This window comes from Entelurus aequoreus, linkage group LG12, assembly GCF_033978785.1.
Source record: "Entelurus aequoreus isolate RoL-2023_Sb linkage group LG12, RoL_Eaeq_v1.1, whole genome shotgun sequence".
NCBI lineage: Eukaryota > Metazoa > Chordata > Actinopteri > Syngnathiformes > Syngnathidae > Entelurus > Entelurus aequoreus.
Window position 1 is genome coordinate 43,510,521 of NC_084742.1, and position 24,957 is coordinate 43,535,477.

The window sequence follows — 24,957 nt, forward strand, 5'->3', positions numbered from 1 at the left end:
TCAACATTCATATCACCCAGTAAATTGATTTGAACCCAGTACCTCTTTTTGGTGGCCATGACAGTGTTAACCACTCAGCTATCCTGGATCTCAACGAGCCAGATTCCAGGCCCCAATGACAAATATAATCGAGGACCCGTCTTAGTAAACTGCAATGGAGGTGAACCAAAACTCTGGAGCTTTAGTAAGTTCCTGATCAAGCTGACTGGAATTTGATCCCAGTCAGCTTTGATTGGGAGCTAGCTGCTTCAACCACTCAGCTATCCTTGGTCTTCTTCAGGAGAGATTTCGTGCCCCAATGATATATTTGAGAACCTGTCTTTTTTTATTTATTTTATGAATAGTGTCACCATGGTAACACAAAATGTTCCCAACTAAAGGTTCCGCCGTCGGTGCGAGCGAGACCTTTCCGACGGTATAACATTAGTGGGGGTTCGTTGGCTGATCCGTCTCGCATTACTCGTAAGAGAAATGTGCGGAACTATAATAATAAAGTTTGAAGTATGAGCAATAATAAGCGCCCATTCACTGCCGCTTAGCAGCATGTGAATGGGCGCTTGCATTGCAGCAGGCCCATAATAAGTAAATGTCGTTTTCCCCTTGTCTCATCCGTCTGATGACCAAATTGAATGTCAAAACAATTCAAATGTTCTTTTTTCAGTATATTATTCATAGATGTAATTTTTGAAACAATTGTTTTCTCCAGCATACCTTTAAAGATACATTTTTGGCAAAAAAATCTGTCCTGGCCGCAACATCAATGCAAACCTATTACCCTAAATTTTTGCGTGATAACCGCGAGTCACATAAATTTGTTAGCAGCATGGGTGGAGCAAGGGTCTGTTCTGTAACTTGGTTAGCCCTGCTTGAATGTTTCCCTCTGCCTCATGCAATACTGTCAAGCAAATTATTAGGATCAGCAAATGACAGTTTCAAAAATGTATTTTAAATAAAGTGTAGCAAGTAAAAACTGCAGTAACCAGGCAGCACGATTTACTAGTAATGTACTAGGATGTTTACACACTGTGAAGGGATTAAGTTCACGACAATAAGGTTTGTATTAATGGAACTATTAACATCTCATTTTTAAAGAAAAAATAAAGATTTTTTTTCCTGTCCAGCCACTCAGGCAAATCATATTGTTGATGTAGATCAGGAGTGTCCAAAGTGGGGGCCCTGTTGCCGGTGGGGCGGGGGCGGTCTTCCCGTCCGGTTGCGGGGGGTCTCCGGGCCCCTCGGGCGGGGCGTCCCGCCTTTCTGTCCGTGTGGGGTGTGGTCTCTCGCTGGCTTGGGGTCTGGCTTCCCCCTGTTTTTCTCGTGCCTTGTCCTCTGCCGGGTGCGTCTGTCTGCGGCCTGCTGCTGGCCCTTGTGGGCGGCACGGTGGGCCAGGCTCTGGGGTTCCTGTCGCTGTCCGGCTTGGCTGCGTGGGGGCGGTGGCCCCTGGTTCCCTGGGCACCACACCTACTGTTTGTGGGATGGGTTCTCGGGGAGGCTGGGGCCGTACTCTGGCTCCCGCACACACTGGGAGTCAAATGTATTGTACATGCAAATTCACATATACTCACACACATACATACAGACATACATAGGTACCTACGCTCCCACATACATATACAAATAAATACAGTACATATTTACACACTCAAAGTTCGTACATCCACACGCACATTCATTATACAAACATACTGTATACACATACTGTACATATACATTCACTGTAAAAACATACATATACACATACTGTACATATACATTCACTGTACAAACACACATATACACATACTACACATACATTCACTGTACAAACACACACATACATATACTGTACATATACATTCACTGTACAAACACACATTTACACATACTGTACATATACATTCACTGTTCAAACACACATACTGTATACACATACTGTACATATACATTCGCTGTACACACATATACACATACTGTACATATACATTCACTGTACAAGCACACATACACATACTGTACATATACAAGTACATATGCACACATACACTCATGCACATAATCACATTTCATCAAACATATATTAACGTTGTTGCCCTAGGGTAAACTGGGTATAACACATGGCACACTGACAAAGCTTAACCTATTGTTACTATAACAATCTACAAGGTTAAGGTTGATTCTCTTTCTTCCCCTCCATTTTTCTGCATTCTTTCGTATCTCAAGTTATCATTACGTATATGTATTGTTGCATTTGAACAATTGTATTGTTGATAATAAAGGTAAAGTACTGGTATTGTTTATTATCAATAGCACTATTTCTATTGGTATTCATATTGCTCCATTTTTAGTGTAATAATGCTCATTGTCATTTCTGTATTTTTTTTTTTTAAATTTTCGCTAACTGCTTATTTGCTATTACTTTTACCATCATATTTGTACATGTCGTATTTGCTGATGTTGCTCTGTTGTTGTTGTTGTTGTGTTTGCTGTTGTTGTTTTTGTCTCTCTGTCTAATCCCCCTCTTGTCCCCACAATTCCCCCCTCTGTCTTCCTTTTTCTCTCTTTCTATCCCCTCCTGCTCCGGCCCGGCTGCACCAAATGATAATATAAATACATTTAATAAAGTCAAAATACAAGTAAGGCAACAAGAGAAGTATCCTACACTTCTCTTTTGTAAAGTAAATCTGAACAGCCGATATGGGCATCTACATCTGCTATATGATTTGCCCGAGAAGCTGGGCAGGACATTATAAAAAAAAAAAAAAAAAGTAGTGTCCAAAGTGCGGCCCGCAACACATTCTATAGACAAACTAAACAGGTCCCAAATTAGAACAAAAAAACTTATGAAATATTTAATGGGACCAAATCCCCCCAAAATGGGGCCCACAACCTGAGCGTCTTACTGTATGAGGTCTTTGATGATTTCCGTGTGTCCTGTCGTGATGAAAAAGTGTACACATTTCTTGTGAGACATGTTTTTGAGTGTACTAAAGCCCTCAAAAGCGTTTCAGTTGACCGTATAATAGCAATATTAGTAAATACAAGCTTACTTTCGAGCACAGATAACATAAATACAAATACAATCATTATTAAAATAATCATTATTTTATTGCTGTTATCTATAACACAAAGCTAAGATGTAGAATTTTTTTCTTAATGTTAGCATATGTTCACCTACATTGTTTTGGTTTGAGTATTTTTCATATGCAAAATGTATAAAAGTGGCCCTCGCATCCTTCAATTGTTCTCTATGTGGCCCTCGCTGGAAAATTTTTGGACACCTCTGATATATACATAACATTGTATATGTCAGTAGAAATATGATAATAAAAATAATGGCAGTTAGTGAAATAAATATTAATACAGAAATGACAATTACAATGTATTACACTACAAATGGAGCAATAAAAAATACCAATAGAAATAGCACTATTGATAATGAATAACAATAATTACCTCTATTATCAACAATAAAATTGTTTCCAATGTAACAATACATATATGTAATGATAACTTGAAACAAAATAAAAAAGATAAATAGAGGGGAAGAAAGAGAAGTGAACTATATTAACCTTGTAGATAGCACCCAGCACCCCCCAGAAAGGGACAAGCGGTAAAAAAATGGATGGATGGATTGTTATCGTAAAATAGGTTAACTGTTTTACCCAGTTACCCCCAGTTTGCTTGATGAAACGTGATTACCGTATTTTTCGGACTATCAGTCGCAGTTTTTTTCATAGTTTGGCCGGGGGTGCGACTTATACTCAGGAGCGACTTATGTGTGAAATTATTTACACATTACCGTAAAATATCAAACAATATTATTTAGCTCATTCACGTAAGAGACTAGACGTATAAGATTTCATGGGATTTAGTGATTAGGAGTGACAGATTGTTTGGTAAACGTATAGCATGTTCTATATGTTATAGTTATTTGAATGACTCTTACCATAATATGTTACGTTAACATACCAGGCACGTTCTCAGTTGGTTATTTATGCGTCATATAACGTACACTTATTCAGCCTGTTGATCACTATTCTTTATTTATTTTAAATTGCCTTTCAAAGTCTATTCTTGGTGTTGGGTTTTATGTAATAAATTCCCCCAAAAAATGCGACTTATGTTTTTTTTCTTCTTTATTATGCATTTTCGGCCAGTGCGACTTATACTCCGGAGCGATTTATACTCCGAAAAATACGGTACTGTGTTTCTGTATGTGGTGGAATATGTACCTATGTATGTGTGTATGTATCTATTAATGAATGTAAATTACATTTTTGAATTGCAATACAAAGAACAAAGATGTTTTAAAATGTATATTTCATGTTGTCCAGATGTTGTCAAGAAGGAAGATTCCCTGCTGGCGGTGAATAAACGTGTATTGTAAGTGTGGCCTAATAGTCGCTGACAACATTGTTTTCAGTGGCGTCGTGACGTCCTCTTGTCACTTTCCAGTCCAGCAGGCGTGACAGAGCGCGGGGCGCGTCCGACTCCACGTCAGTGCTGTACTTCCTCATGATGCAGCGAGTGTGCGCGCTGGCCAGAGACACCTGACGAAGGCGACATGTGTCATGTGACCTATTGAGTGTCCGGAAGACGACGAGTGTCACGTACCTGGGCCTTGTGCACGAGAGTCTTGTCTCCGATGTCACAAGCGACGTTGTAACCTTGCAGCAAGCGCTCACGCGCGCGGTCATACTGCCTCTGCAGGGACGAATAACTGCATCTAATTGTTTACGTCACATGACAGGAAGTGAACAATTGACGTCGTGTCTTACCCTGTTAGTGTAGACGTTGCCCAGACAAAGACAGGCGTCCACCAGGTGGTGATGCAGGCTGTTGCTACGGGAGATGTCAACTAACGTCTCCAGAAGCTGGATTGTGTTGTTTAAGTTGCCTTTGCTGAAATACGCAGGGACAAATGACGTCATCCAAATCCAAACAGTAGCGGCCAAAAGAACGGGAGGGCTGCTAATCTTTGGGTGTCCCACGATTCGATTCAACATCGATTCTTGGGGTCACGATTAGATTATAAATCGATTGTTTCGATTCAACGCGATTCTAGATTCAAAAACGATATTTTTCCAATGCAAAACAATTCTCTATTCATTCAATACATAGGATTTCAGCAGGATCTACCCCAGTCTGCTGACATGCAAGCAGAGTAGTAGATTTTTGTAAAAAGCTTTTATAATTGTAAAGGACAATGTTTTATCAACTGATTGCAATAATGTACATTTGTTTTAACTATTAAATGAACCAAAAATATGACTTATTTTATCTTTGTGAAAATATTGGACACAGTGTGTTGTCAAGCTTATGAGATGCGATGCAAGTGTAAGCCACTGTGACACTATTGTTCTTTTTTATTTTTATTTTTTTTAACTTTTTTATAAATGTCTAATTATTGTGTCAATGAGGGATTTAATCACTGTTATGTTGAAATTGTTACTAATATTGCTACTGTTGTTGATAATCATTTTTGTTTCACTACTTTTGGATTGTTCTGTGTCGTGTTTGTGTCTCCTCTCAATTGCTCTGTTTATTGCAGTTCTGAGTGCTGCTGGGTCGGGTTTGGTTTTGGAATTGGATTGCATTGTTATGGTATTGCTGTGTATTGTTTTGTTGGCTTGATTAATTAAAACATTTTTTTTTTTTAAATACAAAAAAAAAATAGAAAATCGATTTTTGAAAAATGAGAATCGATACTGGATCGTACAACGTGAGAATGGCGATTTGAAGTCGAATCGATTTTTTCCCACACCCTTACCTTTCACACAGCTTGGCCATGGCCTTGTAGGCCTTACCCAGCCCGTCTATGTCCTGTGTTGTGCTGCAGATCTGCATGGACGTGTTGAGGTACTGCAAACACAAAAATACACATCAGTGGATCCAAAACTTAGACTTAGACTTCCTTTTTATTGTCATTCAAATTTGAACTTTACAGATAAGAACGAAATTTCGTTGCATTAGCTCGTTGTAGTGCAGGATAAAAGAGCAACTTGCTTGTGTCACGCGCACACACACACAGGTTATCATTTTATATTGGGGACCAAGTTTTTGATCATCACTTGTGGACACCACCCTTTCTACAGGTTGTGGAGGCATAAAAAAATGAGGTAAAATGGCCATTGCCCAGTTAGCTCATACACGTCTTTAAATCTCTGGATTGATGAAGTAATGTGCTGATCATTCTTACTGGGGACGCTGGGGAAAAAGAGTTAATATGGTTCATGGGTACCAAATTTAAATAATTTTGCATAATTCACACAAAATTGGAAGTGACCACTGAGGACCATTTAAACAAATATGACATGATCTTCAGAATACAGCACTACAGCTGTCCTCTTATAGGAAGTCTCTAACTAACCAGTTCTAGTTTTCAGTTTCTAGTTTCAACTAACCAGTAAACATGTTTTATGGGCCAAAGCTTAAAAATCACTTAGGCATCTTCAGAATGGATCGGAATATCATTTAAAAAGGTTTCCCTTTAGGGGACCTATTTTTTTGTCCCCATACCGTCAGAGGTCCCCTAAAGGTGACTGTGTAAACAGAGCGATGTCCCCATTAAGTAAGCATTGCCAGAACACACACACACACACACCTACCTGTTCGGAGGTGTCGTAGTCGCCGACGCTGTAATAGGCGAGTCCAAGCTGATAGGCGGCTTCCCCTTCTATGTGTTTGTTTTCAGCTGGAAGACACATGACTTGTTTTACTGCGTTCTGTTTTTACGGCACTCAGCAGAGGTGTACTTACACTCCGTGGCTGTGGTGTAGCCGCTGTGGAGAAGCCTCAGAGCCTTGTTAAGATCTCCCGCCTTGACACAAGCGTCCGCCTGGCGGCTGTAAATGGACCACAGGCTCTCGCGGGCGCGGCGCCGCAAGGAACGACCGGACGAGTCCGACCAACCGCCTCCGTCGGCCAGCCGCACGCAGAGCTCGGCCTGCTGCCTGGCCTTGTCCAGCCGACCTGCGGCGGATTCAAGACGGTGGGGACGTGAGTCGTTCGGCAGAGTGGTGTGCCTACTGTGCAAGATACACTACCTTGCTTCAGGTGGAGCTCGGCCAAGCAGGCGCGGGCCTCGGTGGTGTGTCCCATGCAGCCTTCTTCACGTGCGTCCGTACAGGTGAGGTAGAAGTGCAAACTCAGCCACAAGTCCTCCTCATCCGTGAAGTAACCACCCAAAACCAGACGCTGCTCGTACGCCAGCGGCCACCGACCTGCACGCTCATCAGTTACTAACTGCAGCACACGTTGACAGTCACGCGCGTCAGTACCTTCCCGTTGGGCCTGCTCGGACCGGCTCAAGTACCGACTGATGCTCTCCATTTTTTCTCGTTGCTCCTCTAGCGGAGTCTGAAGACTGACTGCTGAGTTGACCTCGGCTGCCTCTCTGCGCTCTTGATCCAAGTGAATTAGCAGGAAAAGCTCTGAGAAGGACCTGGGATAAGGATGAGGTGGACCCATGAAGCCTGAGCACAAGTCACCCAGAACAATGAGCGCCGTAAGGCTCGATTATTGCAACACCAAAGACATCAACAAACTACACTAAGTGCAGAACTCTGCTGCCCGCCTTCTCACCAGTACCCGCTCCAGAGAACACATCACACCAGTCCGATACAGAATCAACAACCTCCTACACAACTGTGTGCCCTCCCGATCCTTCAGGTCTGGCGAGGCCAACCTCCTGCAAATCCCCAAGACCAAGGGCCATTTTCGGTTGTTGTCTCCTTCCTGTGTAACCCGCTTCCTACCCACATCAAAGCCGCACCCACCCTGCCCTCTTTTAAAACTGCTCTCAAACCCACCTACTCAGACTTGCCCACCCCTCCCTCCTTCTCTCTGTTTTTACTTTTTCTCTAACCTATGCTGCTTCTTTTTGATCTTAGCTGCTTGTTCTTATACCTTAAAGTCTCCTGTTGTTTTTTTTCTGTTTTTGTTCATTTAAAAGCGTCTTGAGTATTTAGAAAAACACTGTAAAATTGATGTATTATTATTATTATTAAGCTATACTCTCACTACTTCCAAGAATACCAATGGTAGCGTGCCTGAACCCACTACAGACCTCATGCACGACACATTTGCTAGTGTGAGCTCATTCCTTTGACATGATTGGAAGAGGTGGTCGACAAAAAATGACATTTAGATTGTTAATTACCAACACCCATTGCCTCCCTGCTTAAGTCTCAGCATCAAGGGTTGGAATTGGGGGTTAAATCACCAAAAATGATTCCCGGGCGCAGCCACCGCTGCTGCTCACTGCTCCCCTCACCTCCCAGGGGGTGGAACAAGGGGATGGGTCAAATGCAGAGGGTAATTTCACCACACCTAGTGTGTGTGTGTGACAATCATTGGTACTTTAACTTTACATTTCATATTATTTTTAAACAAAGACTAAAAATCCTCAAAAAGCTAAACCCATAGCACCTGTGATCATATTTGTGCGAGTGATCGAGACGTATTTCATTAATGCAATTGCTCCTCTCGTGAGTAATTACTGACATAATCAAACCGACATGAAACAAGAAATGCAATTTGCAGTTAAACAACAGAATAGAAGAAATAAATCATGTAATTGGGTCATAGCATCCATGTGGGGGCAGGGGGAATAGTCTAGGATCGTGGGGTGAGGGGTACCTGTGGAAGCCATGTTGAAGAAGACCAACGCAGATGTTCTGCTTCTGGCTGTTGATGAACCTGCAGGAAGGAGATTTGAGCACATCTTCAACGATGACAAACATTCTAGTGACTGAGAATCCAACTATTGATGAGTCAATGAAAACTAATTCTGAACTCACTTTGCAATTTCTTCTTTGGATAAAGTCCGATATGATTTATCTGGGCTTTGGAGACACTTCCTACACACATAGAATGTCCTGTTAGATCATCGTTTTTTAATTTGTTTTAATTATCCTTTATTTATAATGTTCAACATTTACAAACATACAGTTTTTGTACTGTACAATACAGCGCCAGGGGGTTGTAAACTCAATAAAGCAACTACAGTAGAATGCAATATACATATATATATATATATATATATATATATATATATATATATATATATATATATATATATATATATATATATATATATACTGCATTCTACTGTAGTTGCTTTATGCATGTATACATGCTTGCTTCATGCATGTATACATATGTATATATATATATATATATATATATATTGCATTCTACTGTAGTTGCTTTATGTATGTATACATGCTTGCTTCATGCATGTATACATTATATAAGTATATATATATTGCATTCTACTGTAGTTGCTTTATGTATGTATACATGCTTGCTTCATGCATGCATGTATATATATATATATATATATATATATATATATATATATATATATATGTATATATATATATATATATGTATATATATATATATATATATATATATATATATATATATATATATATGTATATATATATATATATATATATATATATGTATATATATATATATATATATATATATATATATATATATATATATACATATATATATATATATATATACATATATATATATATATATTGCATTCTACTGTAGTTGCTTTATGTATGTATACATGGTTGCTTCATGCATGTATACATTATATATGTATATATATATTGCATTCTACTGTAGTTGCTTTATGTATGTATACATGCTTGCTTCATGCATGTATACATATGTATATGTACATATATATATATGTATATTTGTATATATACATACATACATATATATATATATATATATATATATATATATATATATATATATATGTATATATATATATATATATATATATATATATATATATATATATATATATATATATATATATATATATATATATATATATATATATATATATATATATATGTAGCAATGTGTAAAGACATAGGCTCACACACGTTCCGTAAATAGTCCAAATTTGTTGCACAGCATCATAGTTTTCACTGCTTTTTGGTTGTTAGAGGTAGAAAGCGTTTTAAAGTAAGGTTCCAATTATTTTTTTAAAGGCACAAAAAACAGGGCGGGTATTGAGAAACTTCAATTAATGAATATAAAACTTAGATCATGTTTGTGAACACCAAATCTGCCTGCGGCTGTCATATACCTGCTTCTCTTCCTGCTGACCCTTGACGTCATTTCCGGTAGAGATGTTCTTTTTGACGTCGCCATTGTCGCACACAAACACTGCAGTACAAATAACTTCACAAAAAAAGACAAAGAAGTACAGACGGCTTCTCAAAACACAACAAAAAGACAAAGAAGTACATATAACCACACCAAACCCTACAGAAAGACAGAGTTGACTCTCATTGGGACTTAAAATCACAGCGCCACAATTAGCTGCTAGCATATGTTAGCATTGACGAACAATGATATATTCCAGCACTTGTGTGAATTCTATGTATATTTTCGACTCCCGTCAAGAAAATTGTAGTCATTAAACAACAATTAGCTTGAATTAGCACTTAAATCAGGGAGCTCACCTTCGGTGTATGCGTCTCACGTCTGTGACGTCACGACAGTGGTCTTTTTTTCAGTCACCATGGCAACAAAGGCGTCTGAAGTGACGCCGTGCTGTCACTCACCATGGCAACCACAGCCGACTCGTTTTCCACTCTCGTTCCGCAACTCCTCGTTGAGTTCCAAAGTAATTCTCCAATGAGAACCGTTCGTGCTGAAAGGAGAGTAATACTAATGCAGTCAAGCAGAACATTTCGAAGGTGTGTCCACTTCAAATGACGTTTGCCTCTCTTATACTTTCCATACGAAAACAGCGTCATCTTAAAAAAAAACATTTTTTTTTACACAAAATTCCTCAATAAATTTCAGTCCTGAGCAAAAATACCAAATATGTAATGTTTATTTTATTTTATTTTGACACCAGGTATAAATTAGTGAACTTCCGTTATGCAAACGAGTGCTAATTAAAAGCTAACATCATTTCATCAAACGGCATTCAAAGGGATTAAAATATCACATATTTTTGTTTAGCGGTGAAGTTGATTGAGAGATTTGAGCAAATAAAGGAAAAACAATACATGAATCTAAAATGTTTTTATGTCCTTTGAAAAAATGGAGGACTTTTGTGACCTGTTTGGCTCTGGGGGTCCGTGTTCCCTCTCGTTCATTCGATTTCAAATTCTCAAATGCAAATCAAAAAACTAATTTGGGGCCGTTTTTTCTATTTTTATTTCTGAAACAAAAGTTGGACAACTATTTAATGACACTTTTTTAAAACGACAATAGGACTCATGCTGAACATATGTGTTACCAGTGGCGGGCCGTGCATTTCCCACCTAGGCCTTCAATGATGTCCGACTTCAATGATTTCCTCTCAAAATACCATCATTGATGTCCCCACATGACCACTGCTGGAGAAATACTATACAGGAACACATTTACGCACTACTGGGCATTGAAACACCTCTACAGTGTACAAAACGGGTTATTTTCAGGCGCATTTAAAAATCATTATACCTGCGTCAGCAATTAAAACATGACTTATGTGGTACTGTCAACATTAAAATTGCAAAACACATATTAAACATGAAAAAATAAAGCAATAAAATATCTGAACACACATTTCATCGCCGGGACAGCTGAGCTAGCTTCCGGGGTTGGCCGACATGGTCTCACAAGATGTAGTTTCTCTTTTAAATATCCTTCTTGAAAATGGCCTTGCAAATATATGTGTTGTCTTGTCTAATCATAAAAGATGCAGACGAGGCGTGTTGGCTGAGTTCTTAAAGTTTACTCCACAGCGTGCTCATCAAAAACATCCAGCTGCATGTCTACATTCAACAACCTAAACGGGACTACTGCGCATGCGCTTCACTACTGTGGCATACTGGGTAATGGAGTTCTTATGTTACCTAGCTCATAACATCACAAAATATATCTGCCTTAGGCCATCTAGAAGGCCTTACTGACAACTTGTCTGATTGTCAAACTGTCTGTCAACTCTATGTGTCCGTTCACTGACAGTGCACGGGCGCCTCCATTGTTGATTCTGAAGGCTCCAGGCAGATTTGGTAAAGCATGGCAACATAAGCTACAAATATATACTATCATCATGGTACACGGACCAATGAGTAAGACAAAAGGAAAATGATGGCCAAAAATAAGGCAACAATTCATTGAAAGGACAAAAAGACATATTTTGTCTCGAGGGATAAAACTGTTTAAGTCCTTTTTTTTCTGCATTTGACATTCTGCAGTCATTTCACTTTGGTTCTGTATCAAACTAATATGAATACTGTATTAATAAAGTTTCTTTATAATATCACTTGGTGTCCAAATGTCAGCGTGAGTAACAAAGTCAATATTTAGTCAGGTTAGCAGTAATTAGCATGAAGTAGCATTGTTGTCATTAAGTCAGTACAAGACATTCCTCTTCTTTACATGACGCACAAATCAAATCAAATCACCCATCACAGGTCAGCTGGCGATTTTGCCAAGTGTCCTTTTGGACTGCAATCTCCAAACAATTCCTGACAGTGGACCATCAGTTGTTAGTCATTTGTTTGCTGAGTCTGTATCCGCCCGGCCATCGACCTGCCCAATCCACCAACAGGAGAAAAGGGGTGGAGTCGGCCAGCATAAAAAGTCTTTCCCACCGTCTTCGGCGAGAAAAGCCGAGATGAAGACGACGACCTCGCTGCTGCTCTTCCTGTGTGTGAGCGCCGTCGTTCCTGAGGACAACCTGGACTACGACGACTACGACGTGGTAGGTGAACAGGTCGGATTCTATGTAGCGCGTGTTCAAGATGGCTGCTGACTGTTTGTGTTTGCGTACAGGATACAAAGAACTCGTCGAAGACCAACACAACAGTACGTCCGTCTCCTCGTTGACTAAGTAAAAAACAAGTTCTATCAGCATCCTCTTGTCTGCCCACAGACTCAAACCGGGCCGGGCGCCCGCGGCCATCGCCCATTGACCCGAGGCCGGGACTCCTACAGACCCAACAACTATTCTCCGCCACCTATTAGTGGCGGCGGCAGGTCAGTCTCGCACACACACACAAACACACACACACACACACACACACACACACACACACACACACACACACACACACACACACACACACACACACACACACACACACACACACATTGATGGTGACGGGGCTTCTGAGCAGGTACCATGGACGCCCCACCACCGAACCTCCCAAAGGACACCAAGTGGAAGAGAAGAAGTCACACCCGGAGACGGGAGGATGCACGTACGGCTTTGAGGAATTAGTACGTTTTCTTGACTTTCTTCATTTAATCGATGTGTCTCGGCACCAAGTGACCCTTGAACCTTTCGTTAGGGCGTGCTGTGTCCAAACGGCTGCGAGCTGAAGACGGCGTTGGTCAAGCAAGAGAGGAGCGTCATGGTGGTACGTCCACACTAACTTTGTAGTGGGTGGAGCCTCCGAGCGCTCTCTCGACCAACTTCCTGTTTGTAACAGAGCATAAACGAGATGAAGCCTCAAGTGGACCAGCTGTTGCACTCGTCCAACGCTATCTACAACTACGCCACCGCCATGTCTACCTCGTTGAGGGAACGCCAACGAATCATCACAGGTGCGAATCATCATTGCCTCGTTGCCCAGCGATGGTCCTCACCTGTGCGTCCTGTCCCCGCAGGCAACGAGCGGGTTGTGAATGATTTCTCAGGCCGGGTGGAGGAGCAGCACGCCTTTATCAAGGAGACCGTGGACACGATCTTCCCCTCCTCCATTCGAGTGCTGCAGGTGGGTCAGGTGTTAGAGGAAGACCAACGTTTGTCGTTGTGGTCCTCAAACGTTTCGCTTTGCAGGGCGTCGTGGACAAGATCCGCCAGAAGATCCAGAAGCTGGAGAAGGCCATCCAGACCCAGAGGGAGGAGTGCAAGGAGCCGTGCCAGACCACCTGTCCCATCCCTGTGGTGACTGGTGAGTGCAGAGAGACACGCTCGCCCTTTCCCCAGTCTGAATGACTTCCTGTGTGATGCAGGAAAGGAGTGTGAGGACATATACCGCCGTGGAGGAAAAGACTCGCAGATGTACCTGATCCAACCCGACGACTTCTTCCCGCCGTACAAGGTCTTCTGTGACCAGACCACCCAGAACGGAGGTGGGTGAGGAGGGTCCATGAGAAGTGTGGTGAGGAACGCTGACAAACACTAACATGGTCTCTCAGGTTGGCTCCTCATCCAGAACAGACTGGACGGCAGTGTGGACTTCGGCCGACGTTGGGACGAGTACCGACGCGGCTTCGGGAACATTGCGCTCGACGTTGGCAAGGGTCACTGCAACACCCCAGGTCAGTTTTTTTGCTTTGTTCTCTCAGTGGCACTAGGACGCGCTCACGTCCTGTCATGTGACAGGTGAATACTGGCTGGGCAACGAGCACATCAGTCAGCTGACCAAGATGGGCCCCACCGAGCTTCTTGTGGAGATGGAGGACTGGACAGGGGCCAAGGTTAGTGTGACCACACCTGGCTCCCTTTACCATGTTTAGCACGAGTGTTGCGTTTAGGTCCACGCTCAGTACCACCAGTTCACCATGCAGTCCGAGTCGTCTAACTACGTGCTAGCAGTGGACTCGTACTCCGGCAACGCTGGGAATTGTCTCATGGATGGGGCGCAGGCGTTGACGGGGGAAAACCGCACCATGACCCGGCACAACGGCGCTATGTTCAGCACGTACGACCGAGACAACGATAACTGGTGGGTGTGGCTACAAATGATGTTCAAACGACCGACTTCCTGTCAAACTGCCTATCTTCTGCTCCTCCCCTCCCAGGAACCCTGGCGACCCCTCCAAGCAGTGCTCCAAAGAAGACGGAGGCGGCTGGTGGTACAACCGCTGCCACTCGGCTAATCCCAACGGACGATACTACATAGGCGGAGCATACACCCGCCAGATGGCCAAACACGGCACGGACGACGGTGTGGTGTGGATGAACTGGATGGGCAGCTGGTACTCGCTCAAAACCATCAGCATGAAGATCCGCCCTTACTTTGCCCCGTCGTGACCACACTGGTCACGGACCCAGACGACAGTGTGAACGCGGGACATGAAAGAAAAATAAAAACCACGTCGACTTGTCAATCAACTTCCTTTTAGTTATGTGACAACAACACACACAAATGTTGACCATAGACCTGGGGGGTATTCCAGATAGGAGGTTTAAACAAACTCTGAGTGTAATCCAAACCCTGGGTTGATTTAAAACGGTTTCTGAGAGAAAATCATGAAACATGGAGTTCCACCAACACTCGTGAATGTCACTGACATCCATAAAAAGATAACAATTTCAATTTGAAAAGCCAATCTCGGCAGTTTTGTCACATATTTGTTGTCATGGTGATAAAGTGCGTGTGTGTGTGTCACGACCAGAATTGGACTCTGACCACGGGTGCAGGATTTCAGAAGATGTTCTGTACTATAACAAGGGAAGGGATCCAAAACGGGAGAAACAAAACAGGCTAATTAAAACAGATCTAACCTGACCACTAAATTTACTAAATTATTAACCAACTCAAAACACTCCAGCTACGGCGGGAAAAAGGTTCTAAGAAATAAAACTACTGCTCAGTGGCCTAGTGGTTAGAGTGTCCGCCCTGAGATCGGTAGGTCGAGAGTTTAGACCCCGGCCGAGTCATACCAAAGGCTATAAAAATGGGACCCATTTGCTTGGCACTCAGCATCAAGGGTTAGAATTAGGAGTTAAATCACCAAAAATGATTCCCGGGCACGGCCACCGCTGCTGGTCACTGCTCCCCTCACCTCCCAGGGGGTGATCAAGGGTGATGGATCAAATGCAGAGAATAATTTCGCCAGACCTAGTGTGTGTGTGACAATCATGGGTACTTTAACTTTACTGTCATATATGTTGTACATAAATGTGTGTGCTGCTGTTGCTTTAAGAACGTTGCGACGGCTGCCGTAAAGGAGGTGCGTTGCTAGCCTGGTTACTATGTATCGGTTAGTCGTAAAAGTGTTCGTCATGTTGTAGTAGTTGCCACCACCATAGACATCTTATAAGTAGATGCAGCATCGAGCGCTACTGCCTACTGGCGCTGACGAGACGCGGGGCCGCCATCTTGGAGTGGTGATCCGCTCCACTCAGTGCAATTCATTTGGCAGGAGCAATGAACTGTCAGCAAATTTAATTAATCTTACGTCACTTAATACCACTGATTTTCATGCAGCTTTTTGTCGTACGTGTAGCTATGACAAAGGACACATGTTTTGGCGTGTTTTATTATTCATAGTTTGCTTAACAGTAATAGAATATTATTACATGCTATAAGCAGTGTTGGGTTAGTTACTGAAAACCAGTAACTAGTTACTGAAAACCAGTAACTAGTTACAGTTACTTTATTTCAAAAGTAACTCAGTTACTAACTCAGTTACTTACACCAAAAAGTAATGCGTTACTGTGAAAAGTAACTATTTAGTTACTTCTCCTTTTTTTTTTTTTAAGGCTCCCATTAATGCCCTTTTAGCCTTCATTTCAGAACGGTTATTGCACTGGAGAATAATACAATCTGTTGATCAACTTGACATGCATTTGCATCACTGAACTCTGCTAAGCAATGTGGTCTACATACAACACACAAAGACAAAGATATGTTTCAAACGGCCAATTTATTTCAGGCCAGAACAAATTGACAAAACTATTTTATATAGCTGCAACATAACATACACACGTAACAAACAGCATAATAACAACATGTCACAACATAGCTGTAAACCTGGCTTCACCCAAGGAAGGCACACATGACATACACAAAGTTCTGAAATAAAATCATGTCTTCAGGAGATCAACACTGTACTGAAGCCCAGAACACTCACACATTTCCCCATTTTTAGTTTAGAGATATTGTTTTGGCCCACTAGGAATTCTCTTTATGTTTGTGAACTTTATAGTCTATAAATTTAGAGTGATGTGATAATCAAACACTCTAGAAGTCTAGAATGAAAGAGCAACAGTATATAAGCGAATTCACAGGAAACCAGAGTGTGTACCTTCAGTGCTGAATGATGAGCAGAGGCAGAGTTTTGAGTGAGAAAGAACATCGTCATTCAGGACCGAAGACACACACTCTGGTTCTTCTTTTAGTTTATTGGCGGTCTTCTTCTTTTAGTTTCCTGTGAATTCAATTATATACTGTTGCTATTTCATTCTAGACTTCTAGTGTTTGATTATGACATCACTCTAAACCAGTGGCTCTTAACCTGGGTTCGATCGAACCCTAGGGGTTCGGTGGAGCCTCCGCCGCGGAGGTCAAGACACACCCGACTCATCTTGTAAATAAAAACTTCTCCCTATCGGCGTACTATGGATACCCCCAAACAATGTTCCCTCTAATTTTCCATCTGATTTGCAGGTGTGTAATTTGTTGTGAGTTTATGCACTGTGTTGGTTTTGTTCTTTGAACGGTTCATTTTGTGCACCAGTAAAAAAACAGAAAACTTTGTCTTGAATTTAAAAAAGAAAAACGTTAAATTTTTCACTAGAGAAGGGTTCTGTGAATGCACATATGAAACTGGTGGGGTTCGGTACCTCAAACAAGGTTAAGAACCACTGCTCAAAACTTATAGAATATCAAGTTAACAAACTTGAACAGGGATCCTGGTGAGGATCTATCTTCCCTTATCCCTGCACTAAACTGGGGAAATGTATAGAGAGCTCTGGGCTTCAGTACAAGCACCATAACTACTGTTCCTTCATATATCAAATCTAGCAAGCAACATAAACACTTATCATTTAGCTAAACTATGAAGTCCAGGAAGCAACCATAAAATAACTGTTGTGGAATATAACAGAAGTATTAAGTATATAACAACAAAAAGTGCTTATTGGCAAAGACCTGATTAATGTTTGAGTGGATGATTAACCTCAAACCAGGGGTTGTACCTCATGAGAAGCAGCTTCTAAAACTTTTGGTCAGTGAGTCTGTTTCTCTTGGGAGACAGTACCAGACTTCCCAGACTGAAGAGGCACTGGATGGGGTTTGCTTCAGACAAACTTCCTTAATTGTGGGAAATTGTTTTGAGAATCTCCATGCCTGTTTCGGCAGTTTTCAAGTAGGCCATTACCTCAGTTTCCACAGTGGCAAAGCTTTCATGATCATCCTCAAAGGAAAATAAGTCCTGCTCTTTGTCTTTCAAGGGGCCTGAGTCTGGTGGAGTTTTAGGAGACACATGATTCCTGGCTGGTTACTGCTCAGGGACAAACTTGTGACACTCTGTTACAAGGATTCCCTTGAGCATCTCTTTCTTCCTCTGGTCTCTCACCCAACGCAACTTAAACTTGGGAAGTGTGACGGCTGCCAGCATTGCATTGTTGCTTTCCAAGACGGCTGCAAATCGTCCTTTGATAGCCTGGAAACATATACACACAGTAAAACAGACATAAGTCTGACATAAGTGAGATTGCCTTTTGTTTTTATTTTATATTTTATTTGCATACATGTCCATGAAAGCTGCACACCACCAGGCAATTTTGAACTATAGTTATGAAACTGTATTCAGCCAAAAAAGTATTGCTATTTATGTTGCACCCTGCAGTACAGTTTACCAATATGCTCAAGACTTATTTTGTCCCTTAATGCAATGAAAATAACTTTTTTTAAATTTCAACCATTTTCTTTGGCTATTTATTATATTATTGCTCTCTCTCAGCTAACAATATTAATGACATCTACTCTATAGTTAAAATAATGAGTGGTGTCCACTACTGTACAATGAAGAGGGAAAACCAGTTAATTACAAACGTGTTGATGAATGTTTCTTACCTGAACTATGGCTTCAGGTAGGCCAGTTGCCACAGTTAGACTGTCTTTCACCTCCAGGGTCTTCATACTTGCCAACTTTGAGAGGGGGGTTTTATTCTGTCTTGACACAATGTATTGTTATTTTGTATTACATTCTTCCCTTAAATGATAATGTTTACAGTGATTGTTTTATATGTATTTTTTATGTATGTCGCTTTGGATAAAAGCATCTGCCAAATACTTAAACATAAACATAAACATATATAAACACCTGAAAATCTTTATATCAGCTAAAACCATCTGTTTCACCGGATTCAGAATAAAACCAAATTCTGTCTTACCCAACAATGTTAGTATTTGAATATTGTTACTTGAAGACTTATTCCTGGTTAGAATTATACTGTTAAGAAAGTATTGTCTTATACTTTGCCTAAAATGAGAATGCATCATAATCAGTGGCGGCTGGTGAATTTTGTTTTAGGTGTCACAATCATTTATTTCAACTTTATGTTATTCAAGTATGACATTTTTAAATGTAATTAATTTCATTGACAAGCAATTCTATTATGGTCATACTCTTGTTTGCTAGCGGCTACGATTTCAGTACTATTGAAGATCTTTGCTCCTTCTCAACTCTGTGGTAATATTATTTTCACAAAATACAACCAATAGTACGTTAATGTTAAATATTACTGAAAAGTAATCCCCCGACTCCTATTCTAAACAGTCCGCACATTTGAGCAGGAAAACGCTGAACACCGGCCCGGTATCTTTGTTTTCTACCTGTCAACTGTCAGTTTAGGCTGCTCGCCGGCTCCTCCTCACCACTTCAAGATGGCGGCCGAATTTCTCGCGTCACAGCAGCCAATGCTGTCTATGGCGTTGCTAGTCTGGTTACTATGTATCGGTTGGTCGTAAAAGTGTTCGTCATGTTGTACGTTACCACTGTAATGTTTACAGCTGAAACCTTTATTGTGCAAACCTGGAAGGCCAAGTTTCATAAAGGGAGCTAGCAGGCACCATGACAGCCCAAAAGTGCATGAAAATGCCTGCAGCATGTGTGGAGGACACCACAATAAATCAACAGAGTGCCCAGCAAAAGGTAAACAATGTTTAAAGTGTTGAAAATTCAACCACTATGCAAAAGTGTGCAAAACTAAGTCCCACACCCCAGGTAGAACAGTGCACAGAAAAATCCACACAGTTGGTGAAGACAATGAATATGACAGCTCAGAGCTATTTGTGGACACTGTTACTACAGAAAAAAAAGATGAGGAAAGTGCATATGCAGCCATTGGATTGGGGCCACAGAACAGAAAATTTACTTTTAAGCTAGACACTGGGGCACAAGCAAGTGTGATACCAGCCAAAGACTTTAATGCGCTAATGCCCAGCACACAATTAATGACTGCTGACCGTAAGTTAACAGGCTACGGCGGACATGCGCTGGAAGTGAACGGCTACTGCAAAATAGCAAGTACATACAAAGCTAAGTCAACCACAGAAAAGTTCTACATAGTAAACTGTAAAGGCCCACCCATCCTAGGCTACAACCTGCAAGGCCCTGGGACTCATCAAAGTAGTGTACGCAGTCGACAGTGACGAAGGGAACAGCACCCAGTCAGACCACATCCTAAGTGAGTACTCAGACGTTTTTAAAGGCATCGGCACATTCCCAGGCGAATGCAATTTCAGAATAGACCCCAAAGTAGCACCAGTTGACTGCCCACCACGGAGGGTACCATTTGCTCTTAAATACCGTTTAAAAATAGAGCTAGACAACATGGAAAGGGACAGAATAATATGCAAGGTGACAGAGCCCACCCAGTGGGTTAATGCCCTAGTAGTGTGCGAAAAGCCCAAGACACTCAAACTCAGAGTGTGCCTAGACCCAAGACCCCTAAACAAGGCAATAATGAGGCCATATTACCCCCTACCCACACTGGAAGACGTGGCATCCAAGTTAGCAGGGGCAAAGTATTTCAGCATCCTAGACGCAAGATCAGGGTATTGGGCAATCAAGTTAAGTGAGGAATCCTCACTGCTCACTACATTTAACACCACTTTTGGAAGATACCGTTTCCTCAGGCTGCCCTTCGGCATCGTGTCCGCCCAGGACGAGTTCCAGAGGAGAGTGGATGAGACATACGAAGGCCTGAGAGGAGTAGCTGGCATCGTTGACGACATCGTCGTGTTTGGAAAAACGAAGTAGGAACACGACAGCAATCTCCGAGCCATGCTCGACCGCACCAGAAAGAGAGGCCTACGCCTGAATCCACATTAATGCCGCTTTTGTGTTTCTGAGGTGAGCTACTTTGACCATAAGCTCACAGCCAACGGTTTGAAACCAGATCCACTTAAGGTGAGAGCCATCAGAGACATGCCACCGCCAACAAGTGAGGCAGAGCTCGAAACCATGCTAGGCATGGTCAACTACCTAGCAAGATTTGCACCCAACCTAGCTGAGGTGTGTGCACCACTCAGACTACTGCTAAGACAGGACACAGAGTTCATATGGGGCACTATTCATGATAATGCATTTCAGAAGATGAAAAAGATCATCACAGCGGAGCCAGGGCCAGTGTTGGCTTACTTTGATCCTGAAAAAGCAGTGACACTGCAAGTGGATGCGTCAAAAAACGGCCTGGGTGCAACCATCATGCAGGAAGGAAGACCTGTAGCATATGCATCCAAGCTGCTCACCAGCACAGAGCAAAATTATGCCCAAATCGAGAAGGAGCTGTATGCAGTCCTGTATGGGTGTAATAGGTTCCATGAGTACCTCTATGTGCGAAACATAACTGTGGAATCAGACCACAAACCGCTGGAGACCATTCTCCGAAAACCCCTAGCCCTTGCTCCACCGCGTTTACAGCGCATGATGCTTGCATTGCAAAAATACAGCATAACTCTCACCCACAGACCGGGCAAAGAGATCCCTGTAGCCGACACACTGTCGAGAAAATCCATGGATGAAGAGGACGAGTCTCTATCCGAGGCTATGGAGACACAAGTGCATACTGTCATTAGCACAGCCCCGGTGAGTACTGACAGGCTGGACAACATCAAAATGGAGACAGCTCAGGACGAGCAGCTCTCCAAGCTAAAGCAAGTCATCCGGTCAGGCTGGCCGGGGACACGAAAACGATGTCACCCACTCGTCAGCGATTACTGGAACCACCGTGACGAAATCACAGAAGCCGATGGGATCCTCCTAAAGGGTGAGAAAATAATTATTCCACACAAGCTCAGACCACACATGCTAAAATGCATCCACACAGGACATTTAGGAGTTGAGAAGAGCAAACACAGGGCAAGAGACATAATGTTTTGGCCTGGCATGGGTCAACAGATTGAGGAAACAGTCCAAAGATGTGACCTATGCCAAACACATCGTAGTGCCAACACCAAAGAACCCATGCTCTCACATGACATTCCAGAGACCCCATGGGAGACTGTAGCAACAGATCTATTCACATGGAACTCTGAGAACTACATCATCATCTGTGACTACCTCAGCAGATACTTTGAAATTGAGCGCCTGCATAACATCACCACAGCCGCTGTCATTCACAAGATGAAAGCGGTGTTTTCGAGGGAAGGAATCGCCCGCCGAGTCATCAGTGATAATGGGCCATGTTACAACTCAAGTGAATTCAAGCAGTTCGCAGAGTCATGGGGTTTCCAGCACATCACCTCAAGCCCACATTACCCGCAGAGCAACGGCTTAGCAGAAAAAACTGTTCAAACTGCAAAGCGAATCAGAAGGCCAAAGAGGACAAGAAAGACCCCTATCTCTGCTTTCTGGAGTATAGAAACACACCAGTTGACGGACTAAAATCCCCAGCCCAGATCCTGATGAGCCGCAGGCTGCGCTCCATCCTGCCCACGACAACTCAACAACTTCGACCTCAGGTGACCCCCGAGGCTACTGTACGTGCAAGGAGAGAGAACTGCCAGCAGCACCAGAAACAACAGTACAACAGATCTACCAGACTGCTGTCAACGATGCCGTTTCCAGCAGGGTGATGGCACGTGGAAACCAGCGACAGTCATCCGACCAGCTGAGACACCGCGGAGCTACCACATCGAGACCAGTGATGGACAGTCATTCAGACGCAACCGACGGCACCTGCTAGACAACCACACACCCATCACACAGCAGCCAGAGGCCAGCGATGATGACTCCAACACTACACCAGAGGACCCAGGTGCGCAACATAATCACACCAATTCTGTGTGTGAACCTGCTCACACCGAGCCTTGCCAACGCACAAGGTATGGACGTGTCATAAGGCCGAGGCAAGTCCTCGACTTATAATTGATTGTAAAGGGTGTAGGCGGATCGCTGCCCTAAAACTAAAAAAAAAGGAAAAAAGAAAAAGATTGGAAAGAAGAAAAAAAAAAAAAGAACCTGTTTTGTAACATTGCACTTCATTAATAGGTTACATTGCGAGATGTTCACTGCTGTTAATTTTGTTCCAGAAGTAACGCACTTAAATACTGCAGCACTTTCGAATATACTGATGTTATATGGTGTACCGACGTTATTTGCACTGCTAAAGATTTACAGTATATTATGACTCAAATGTTGCGGCTCAGAATTGTGTTTAAGTGCCTTAGTTTTTCTGCATGCCATTGACAATCTCCATATACACATCTTATTTTGTTGAAGGGAGATGTAATGTTTACAGCTGAAACCTTTATTGTGAAAGTCTGTTCCTTACTGCTGTAACAGGATGTATGGCACTTCACTAACCGGAAGTGGAGGATATGCCGGTGTTCGACCAAGAGGTAAACTAAATAAAGAGCTCCCGGGCTAAACTGAGAATTAAGAAGTTTCTACGTCCAGTTATTATCAAAATTAGTCTATAATACTTCTCGTGTGTAGCTAATCACAACAACCACCACTGGCACCACAGCTTGTACCCTGCTCAAATCACTCAGTAAAGTTCTCCATTGGATTATACCTTTCGTTTGAACTTTATTACAACTCCAAATACAACAAACGGAGGCGCAACTATGACGCTGACCTTACCTGATGAAGTGACGATTTAAGCATGTGGGAACAGGTGAAATCAATCAGGACGAACACACAAAGAAGGGCACGTGATCTGAAACGGGAAAAACAGTTAACTTTTCAAAATAAAACAGGAAGTGACAAGCCAACCTGAAACCAGACAAGACTTCACCCAAGTGTGACAGTGTGTGCACGCGCAACAGTGTCTTCTTCCTGAGCGGATGTGACTAATAACCTGTAAATGAAACTTTATTTGCTTGTTATTGTAACCACTCTGATGTTGTTTGTGGCTTCCGCAGCCGTTTTTGTGTGTTTGTGTACATGAGACAAGTGGCAGTTTGACATCCACTGTCAAAAAAAATCAATTGACGCCACATTATATATGAAGAGTTCGGGGGTCCCCAAACTACGGCCCGCGGACTGGATTCGGCCCGCCAGCGTCCAAAATCTGGCCCGCCGGAAGTCCCAAGTTAAAAAAAAATAAAAATATATATATATATATATTAAAAATAAATAATAATAATAAAAAAAAATAAATAAAAAAAAAAATATATATATATATATATATATATATATATATTTATATATATATATATATATATATATATATATATATATATATATATATATATATATATATATATATATATATATATATATATATATATTCACATATATATATATATATATGTGACCCGTGCTGGCAAAATGAGTCGGAACACGCACAGGCTAATTTTGACCTACAGGCAAATAAGTGAAAAAAATGTATCTTGGTTGAAATTGAGATTTTCACAAAAATGAGTCCATAAAGCCACAATCTAGGGATCCCAATCATCGAAATAGCAAGAAAACATCTTAAATCACCTTTATTTGAAGGTTTTGTACGAGGTATGTCTTCAGAAATTAGTCCTTTGTGTTAAAATTCCTTGAGAAAATCAAGTGTTTTCAACGCTCACTCGCGGCAATAAGGGGGAATCCCCCTAGCCATATTTGGTATCATTGTGATGCCAAGTTTACCTACTTTCTAAAAATGAGCATGGAATTCCCGATGACGCCATTCTGAACCAATATAATTCGAGTTTTTAAACCTGTCCCGACGTAAACAAATCCGGCTTGTTGCTAACCGGTCGCTGTGAGGCGTACCCTCATTGGTTGAATCACCCCGCGCGGTGCATT

The 24,957-nt window shown here is 41.9% G+C and overlaps 2 protein-coding genes across 2 annotated transcripts; one reads left to right on the forward strand and one right to left on the reverse strand.

Annotated features, from left to right (window-relative positions):
• Positions 1–3,149: 3,149 nt before the first annotated feature.
• ttc29 (tetratricopeptide repeat domain 29) lies at positions 3,150–23,882 on the reverse strand. The gene is made up of 13 exons (XM_062066060.1): positions 23,800–23,882; positions 10,488–10,678; positions 10,109–10,203; positions 8,781–8,840; positions 8,620–8,679; positions 7,260–7,423; positions 7,026–7,202; positions 6,739–6,951; positions 6,588–6,673; positions 5,750–5,841; positions 4,758–4,881; positions 4,594–4,683; positions 3,150–4,529 (listed from the first exon to the last, which is right to left on the reverse strand). Exons 3-13 carry the CDS (start codon positions 10,171–10,173, stop codon positions 4,374–4,376), a joined length of 1,287 nt encoding a protein of 428 aa, XP_061922044.1. The 5' UTR covers positions 10,174–10,203; positions 10,488–10,678; positions 23,800–23,882; the 3' UTR covers positions 3,150–4,373.
• On the forward strand, positions 12,606–15,087 carry fgb (fibrinogen beta chain). Its single transcript, XM_062066058.1, has 13 exons — positions 12,606–12,730; positions 12,802–12,834; positions 12,902–13,005; positions 13,146–13,248; positions 13,320–13,388; positions 13,461–13,575; positions 13,639–13,745; positions 13,811–13,925; positions 13,987–14,106; positions 14,173–14,295; positions 14,360–14,454; positions 14,512–14,702; positions 14,779–15,087. The coding sequence occupies exons 1-13, from the start codon at positions 12,644–12,646 to the stop codon at positions 15,008–15,010; spliced, it is 1,494 nt and encodes a 497-aa protein (XP_061922042.1). The 5' UTR covers positions 12,606–12,643; the 3' UTR covers positions 15,011–15,087.
• Positions 23,883–24,957: the final 1,075 nt, after the last annotated feature.